The sequence below is a fragment of the Larimichthys crocea genome, chromosome XII (assembly GCF_000972845.2).
Source record: "Larimichthys crocea isolate SSNF chromosome XII, L_crocea_2.0, whole genome shotgun sequence".
Taxonomy (NCBI): domain Eukaryota; kingdom Metazoa; phylum Chordata; class Actinopteri; family Sciaenidae; genus Larimichthys; species Larimichthys crocea.
Genome location: NC_040022.1, coordinates 2611873 through 2619711, shown reverse-complemented (window position 1 = coordinate 2619711; position 7839 = coordinate 2611873). Strand labels below are relative to the sequence as shown.

The 7839-nt window shown below is 42.7% G+C and overlaps 2 protein-coding genes and 1 non-coding gene across 3 annotated transcripts; all 3 read left to right on the top strand.

Annotated features, from left to right (window-relative positions):
• Window positions 1-56: 56 nt before the first annotated feature.
• On the top strand, window positions 57-4466 carry chadla (chondroadherin-like a). Its single transcript, XM_027284773.1, has 11 exons — window positions 57-197; window positions 505-663; window positions 882-1076; window positions 1174-1329; window positions 1427-1572; window positions 1679-1917; window positions 2005-2273; window positions 2522-2858; window positions 2962-3308; window positions 3654-3820; window positions 3953-4466. Exons 1-11 carry the CDS (start codon window positions 168-170, stop codon window positions 4251-4253), a joined length of 2346 nt encoding a protein of 781 aa, XP_027140574.1. The 5' UTR covers window positions 57-167; the 3' UTR covers window positions 4254-4466.
• Window positions 4467-4745: 279 nt separating this feature from the next.
• Window positions 4746-4817, top strand: trnaq-cug (transfer RNA glutamine (anticodon CUG)). The gene has a single exon. It is a non-coding gene; the product is annotated as a tRNA-Gln (tRNA).
• A 179-nt stretch (window positions 4818-4996) lies between these two features.
• rbx1 (ring-box 1, E3 ubiquitin protein ligase) lies at window positions 4997-7397 on the top strand. Its single transcript, XM_019265073.2, has 5 exons — window positions 4997-5142; window positions 6166-6244; window positions 6352-6422; window positions 6972-7057; window positions 7236-7397. The coding sequence occupies exons 1-5, from the start codon at window positions 5065-5067 to the stop codon at window positions 7246-7248; spliced, it is 327 nt and encodes a 108-aa protein (XP_019120618.1). The 5' UTR covers window positions 4997-5064; the 3' UTR covers window positions 7249-7397.
• The last annotated feature ends 442 nt before the right edge of the window (window positions 7398-7839 follow it).

The following is a 7839-nucleotide window of genomic DNA, read 5'->3' as shown; positions in this document are numbered from 1 at the left end:
AGTGAGGGGGCGCGGGGATCAGGGGTCATCACACAAGAATTTACCAAAGCCTTGTTTGTTGGCCAGATGGACTGCAGACTGTAAGTGCTGGACACAGTCGGAGTGAAATAAAATATTCACGGGAGGATAACTGAAGACTAAACTGGCAGATTCAAGTAATTTAATTCATGTTGAGAGGTGTGACTTTCTTCTTGAAGGTAAGTCGGCTTCTTCTCTTTCCACAGTCTGTTCTTTTCACCTGATGAGTTGTCGTTTGTGGTGCTTCTAGTGCAGGTTATTGAGAATTAAATGTGGCATTTGATGACCAACAGTTAAACAATGTTCAGATGTGTGTGTTTCAATGGAAAATGCTAAATTCAAGAAATGAACCACAATGTTTTAACAGTGTATCATTCATTATATATTCTTTTATTTTGGTAAAGCTTGTATGTGCTCACATATGCATTGATTATTGTAGAGTTCTGGCATTAGCTTTGATATTTCTAACACATTTTACTGGCACAGATGCATTTCTTCTCTGCTGCGGCCTTCCTGCTGATATTAGCACACAGTTTACACGTTGAAGCGGGCAAATGTCCGAGAGTGTGCAGCTGTGACAGCACCAAACTCACGGTCGCCTGCGTTGGCAAGAACTTAACGGAGGTTCCCCCGACTGTAGATGAGGTGAGGAATTCAAACATCTCCCTTTCCCTTCCCTCGGCTGTTTGAGGAACATTAAATGCCAGCTGTCTTTGGTGCATCTCAGATGTTTCTTGAAACTCACTTTGTGCATGCAATTCATAATTCAGGTAGCTGTGTAGTCCATCTTTATCATAAAGATTCCAGTCCTGTCCCTCAGTTGTGCTTCGCCTCCACCACACATACATCCTCTGTTCTCACAGATTACACTGAAACTCGACCTGAAGAATAACAACCTGCAGGAGTTATCCAGGGGGGCGTTCACTCACACACCCTACCTCACCCACCTCAACCTGCAGCGCTGTAACATTATCAAGGTGAAGGAGGGCGCTTTCCGGACTCTGGGTCGAGTGGTCTCCTTAAACTTGGCCTACAACAAAATTGACATCCTTTACCAGGTAAGAGGAGACATAATGCAACAGTGAACAGATGTGAGGTTATTTCCTTTCCATCGCTCTCTCTACCTCTTTCTTTCTCTTGACCTGACTGTTGCAGGAGTCTTTCGATGGCCTCTCTTCCTTGAAGGAGCTGTTCCTGGATCATAACCGTGTGGAGGAGATCCAACCTGGAGCCTTCACACAGCTCGGCTTCCTCAACATGCTGGCCCTCACCAACAACCAGCTGGTTTACATCCCCAACATGGCCTTCCAGGTGATCAAACTTCTGGCTGTAGACGTTAGACACACGCTCCACAATGAATAATTATGTTTAGCAATATGATCTCACAACGGTATGACTCCTTTTCCAGGGCCTGAATAACATCAAGTGGCTCCGTCTCAGCTATAACTCCCTGAACAACTTGGCCTCTGAGGCGTTCGCTGGACTCTTCACTCTCAATCGCCTCAGTCTGGACCACAATGAGCTGCAGTTCTTTCCCACTCAGACCATGAACAGGTGGGACAATCTGAAGGATTATTAAGGGTGATGTTATGTGTTGTAATATTACATTTAGCTCAAAGTGCCACACGTCATTTTACTTTATTCTCTCCTCCCTGTGAAGACTCCGTGAGCTCACACGCCTTGACATGAGCCACAACCCCATGATCTACCTTGGGGAAGAGTCAGTCTCCATGGCGAAGCTTACACACCTCTACCTCGACCACATGTCCCTTCAGGACCTGTCAGATAAGGCTTTGTCCGGCGCCCCGCTCCTTTCACACTTGGGCCTCAGCCACAATCAGCTTCGTTACCTGGAGCCGCTCTCAGGGCCCAAAGAGCTGAGCAGCCTCAACCTGACTGGTGACATTTTCCACTGATACAAAGTCATACATATACATAGAGGATGTCGTCTTTGATACACCCTAATCATCGTTAATTTTCTTACAGGCAACCCAATCTACTGTAACTGTTACATGCGGCCTCTGAGGCAGTGGGCGAGTGTCAAAGGTGTGAAGCTGCAGGGAGCCTGTGCTGGACCTCCTCACCTGTCCGATGAACCTCTGCAGGCCGTGACTCCTCTGGATCTGCGCTGCCGCAGCCATCAGGAGCAGCTGAAGGATGAATTTGAGAAGGACAACGAGAGTGCAGGAAGCATCATCAAACCCACTGCCAAACCCAAGAAGAAAGTCGAGTGTCCAGTGAACTGTGACTGTGATGTGAGTGCTTCCTGTGGAAACAGTATTTCATTTTTGTCCACTTTGAACAGTATACAGTATATGTATTTTTAGGAGTGTCAATATTATAGAATACCAAAGGTATGAAGAAAAGAACCGTGTTTATTAGCAGGGTGCACAGCAACTATGAACATTTACTCAAATACTTAAGTACAATTTTATGCTACTTTATACTTCTACCTCACTAAATTTCAGAGATAAACATACTTTTAACTTTTAACCCTCCCCAGACTGAAGCCCAGCATGCCACATGTGAAGGCCAAGGTCACACCAAAGTCCCACGAGGTTTCCCCACCCAGACGCAGCTGCTTGACCTCCGCAGCAACCACTTCCACTACCTCCCCGCCAATGGCTTCCCAGGCGCCAGCCAAGTTGTTTCTCTTCACCTGGAGTTGTGCAAAATCCACGAAATCGAGAGAGGTGCTTTTCGGGGGATGAAAAAACTGTTTTATTTGTATCTTTCTGACAATGACCTCACATCCTTGGAGGCCGGAGCCTTTGCTGGAGCCCCTGAGCTCACCTACCTCCACCTCGAGGGGAACCGGCTGGCACAGTTCCCTGGATCAGGTCAGTGCTTCGTCAGGCCTGGCTGAGTGTAAAATATATACAGTGTATGTAAAAAAACAACTATAACATGGATATTTTCCGTCTCTTTGTGTCTCTCCTGTAGCTCTGACTCTCCTACCAAGTCTATTTGTGTTACACCTGGAGCGAAATGCCATCTCCAAACTAGAACCAACTGGTCTGCTGTCCTCTGTAACACCTAAACTCAGGGAACTTTATTTGACCAATAACACAATAACATCTATCGCCAAGGGTGCCCTGGACTCTGCCTTCCTAGGTACACTTCACCTAGATTCAAATCAGCTGACAGAGATGCCAACTCTGTCCGAGGCCTCTAACCTGGAGGAGCTCAGTCTGTCTCACAATTCAATTCGCTGGGTTGGACCAAAAGCTTTCCAGCCCGTATCCCAAAGTCTGAAGAGGCTTTACATGGATCAGATGGGCATAGAGAAGGTACGACAGACCGTTTTATAAACAGGAAAGTATTTCCCAGATCTTAAGTATCCCGTGCATCTTGTGTTGCTGAAAGGACTCTGAGGCATGGATGTTGAATGTATACTTTTGTTAGTTGTTGGAGCCAGAAAATCCAAATGGTTAAAAGGTTGGACACCAAGCCTGAGACTAAAAGTCCTCAAACATAACACCCTTTACATCATCTTTTATTGTAACAATAATCTTTCATAAAATTACCACTAAGACATTTTTTAAAATCACTAAAGTTCACTTAATTAAGAACATACACCATGCCATGGCAGGATTCGTTGATGATCAGCTCTTTAAATTTGTATCACCATCTAGATGTCGAGGGATGCTCTGGTGGGGCTGGGTCCAGGGCTGAGGGCTTTGACGTTGAGAGGTAACCAGCTGGAGGAGCTTCCCGACCTGAGCCCGCTCACTGGCCTGGAGGTGGTCGACCTGCAGGACAACCCTCTGCTGTGTGACTGTCCTCTGCTGCCTTTACGCAGGTCAGTGCAGAGTTTCTCTGGAGTTTGATCTTTTTGGGAGTAACTTGAACTGCTAAAGAGAGGAAAGAAACAGCAGCAAGGTGACACAGTTGGTGACGATTGTTGCTATGTTTCTTTGTCTCTGTCTCTCAGGTGGATGGAGAATGTAACTTTGGAGGTCATCGCCACCTGTGGTCACCCTCCTGAGGTCAGAGGTCAGAAGGTCCAGGATGTCCAGGTCTTTAAGTCCTGCCCAGAAAGCAGCTCTCCTCCTGTTGAGAAAGTTGTGGCCACCAGGCCTCCGAAAGTGAAACCTCAACGCAACCTCTCGAAGGCCTCTGGAGTCAAAGCTAAACCTGCAAAGCCCAAAACTAAACTACCCAAACCAACCAAGACCAGACCTCAGAAGAAACCTGTGGCACCAAAAGTGACAAAGAACAAGAAGATGCTGTAATAAATATCAGTCTGGGCATCATGTTATTGCAGTTTGACAGTGTGAAGATCCTTTTTTTTTTTTTTAATAAAGCAACTTTGTGTGTAACTTACATGTACTCTTTATTATCGGAGCATAATAAACTCAGCAGGCCGATCCCCTTCCCAGTCTTGTTGTACATGTTGCATTAAAAAGGTTCCACAGATGGAGCATGAGCACAACTTCAACACAGTCAAGATAGTCCCATTGAAAACAATTAGTTCAGACTGCCAAGACCTTTATAGAAAAACTACTATGGATATTAGTAAATAAATGAATATTTACAAATATACAGAGGCCAGGACAACACAGGTGATAACTGGATATTTTTGTGTGTGTATGTATGTATGTATGTATGTATGTATGTATGTATGTATGTATGTATGTATATAGAAATATACATACACACACATATGTATATATAAATCATCATAGGTAACCATATAAGGTCAATATTTAGACAGCTGCAGTAGAGGTTCCATGGTGTAATGGTTAGCACTCTGGACTCTGAATCCAGCGATCCGAGTTCAAATCTCGGTGGAACCTGACTTTTCTATTAAGCAATCCATATTTTAATATACATATATGTATATATGTTTTTACTGGAAATGACAAATACGTTGCTTTTTTAATCGGAATAATCAATTCCGTCTCCAGATTTATCACATCATAACACAAATCACTACAAACATCGCAGATTAATAACACACTAACGTTATCATGACGACGGGAAGTCGCCGTTGTGTTTCTTCCGGGTAACTCTCTCTTGTCACGCCAAACTTCTCCTCTCAAGATGGCAGCAGCTATGGATGTAGATACGCCGAGCGGCACGAACAGTGGAGCCAGCAAGAAGCGGTTTGAAGTTAAGAAGGTAATGTCTTATGAACTAACTCACTGATGCGGTGTTAGGAGACTTTATGATCAGTCAGCAGCTCAATGACCGCTAACGCAGCTACCTGCCGTTAGCATCCAGCGCTAACTGACTGTAGCCTGTTAGCCGCTAGTTAGCCGCTAGTTAGCCGTTAGCTTCAGACAGGGCATGAATTTGCACTTCTCATTTCTCACGCCGGCTTAAAAAAAATCCAATAGAAGAACCCACAGCGATGTGATAAATATAACCAGCCTTCACTAATGGTATAACCAACAAAAGGAAGTCACAATGTTAACCTTAAATCCTGAAACTGACGTCAAGCGGCAAAGCTCTTAAACTCTGCGTGCTAACAGAGTTAGCCTAGCTCAGTCAAAACCTGAAGGTACAAGAAGTCTCTGAATGTAATCAGATTACACGGACAGCGTTACAGTGATGTGTGATTACACCTGTGCTGACCAGGTGCCAACTAATACATAACATACATCAGACATCTGGCCGGAAGTTTGACAACTAATACAATAATAAGCCAATAGGAAGCCAGTTTCTTTTATTTAACAGCTCCTACTTTGAATTTAATAACACTTAATAAAACTTTAAGACTGTTAAGATCTTAAACTTTGTTTAAAACTCAAAACTTTAAGACTGTTAAGATCTTAAACTTTGTTTAAAACTCCAAAATAAACTCATTATTCTTTGGTATTAACATTAGATTTAAGATTCAAGTGGTTTTATTGTCATTTCAATCAGTGTTTGCCGACCTGATTGCTATATCTTAGTATATTATATTTATTAATTATATTATATTATCATTATATTATATTATATTCTATTATTCTCTAGAGCTGTGCATCAGGTGACATCAGCTTACTGTTTCCATTTTGTGTGTTGTGGTGCTCAAATAAATTTAAATGTTTTCAATGTAAAATATGAAATTCAAACTGCATCACTGTCAACAAGAACACCTGGATTAAATGTGTTTATTCATTCATTTGTTTGTTTGTTCGTTTGTTTATTTCCCTCCAGTGGAATGCCGTGGCGCTGTGGGCCTGGGACATTGTGGTGGATAACTGTGCTATCTGTCGGAACCACATCATGGATCTCTGTGAGTTTCACACAGTTTTGGACTCGCTCCTTTGTTACGTATTGGACTGTGTTTAAGTCAGAGACTGTTTTTTTTTATGTTGCATTGACACATTTCTCTCTCTTCAGGTATAGAGTGTCAGGCCAACCAAGCCTCTGCAACCTCTGAGGAATGCACTGTAGCCTGGGGCGTCTGCAATGTGAGTTTAACACATGTCACTGATCAGGTCTATTACTGCTATGCGAAACTTTTAATACCTTTTAATGCGAAATATCACAAACAACATGTCATATCTGAGATATTCATCTTATAGGAGGGAATCTGACTTTATTTACTAATAGTTAAAAGACAAATGACAAATTCTCAATTCTTGTAATGTCACCGTTAAATTATAAGGACAAGTGTCAACACCTTTCTACAAAGCATTGTGCACCATTTTGACATACTGTCTTTATAGCATTAGAACTGTCAGGAATATGTCATTAAATATGCCAATTTATGCAAATGTCTCCCTGATAAACCTGCTTAAAGCGACACGTGTATGAGCAGTCTTTCACTTCATGAAGCGCCGCACTCATAATAAGTTGTAAGCAAGAGAAGAAGTGTGATTACAAACCACACTGATGTAAACAAACCCATCGCACTATGGTGAAAGTACAGAACCTGATTATTGTAAAGCATGTTCACCGTTATGATGAACCCAGCTGTATGGTGCATTTATTCATCTTGTCGTTTTTCTCTTCCTCAGCATGCTTTTCATTTCCACTGTATCTCTCGCTGGCTGAAAACCAGACAAGTTTGCCCTCTGGACAACAGAGAGTGGGAATTTCAGAAGTGAGTATCAGTCCTCTGTAGTGTGGTATAGATGTTTGGCTTTGTGTTAAATGAATCTTACTTTACTTGCATATTTCTTACCTTAAGACAGTGATGTGTTGTGAATATTTCTGTTATTGAGCAGCTGTATTGACAGTACGTCCTCTCTCTCTCTCTCTCTCTCTCTCTCTTTTTACAGATACGGACACTAGCTGTATTATTGTTGACCTTTTTCTCGGCTACTACAAGAGTCCCCCTTACTGCTTCTGTTCCTCCCGCCTGTAACCCTAGTAGTTATTTTACACCCATGTCTTTGTTTTGTTGTAAGTACAATTAAAATTAAATGTTGTCACAAAACAAATCCTGTTTTTCTTTCTTCGATTAGTAGTTTTTATGACTCTGTGTATTAAATGAAATTCACTGTGAGAGCCGCTGACTTAATGACACCGTTCTACAACTTGGTCAGACTACATTTTGGTGGACAAAACGCCGTCCCCCAGTGAGAGGGAATTTCCTCCGTCAGATCAGCTTTGATGCTGCGATTCAGCATCATGAGAGCCGGGACCGACCATGTGTTACAGAGCAGTTAATCCTCAGGCTGAAGGACAGATGCCCTGGGTGGATTAGGTAGCCTGGTGACCCACTCTCCCTCTGGCCCTGATTCATACTACAGCACCTGTAGAGGACTCACTTGTATATTCAGAGTTCCTGTTGAAGCTGTTAAAAGACCATTAAAACCACCAGTGTTAATTATGAAAACCTGATAAGGGGTACAACCAACAATAATTTTATAGTTCCAACCA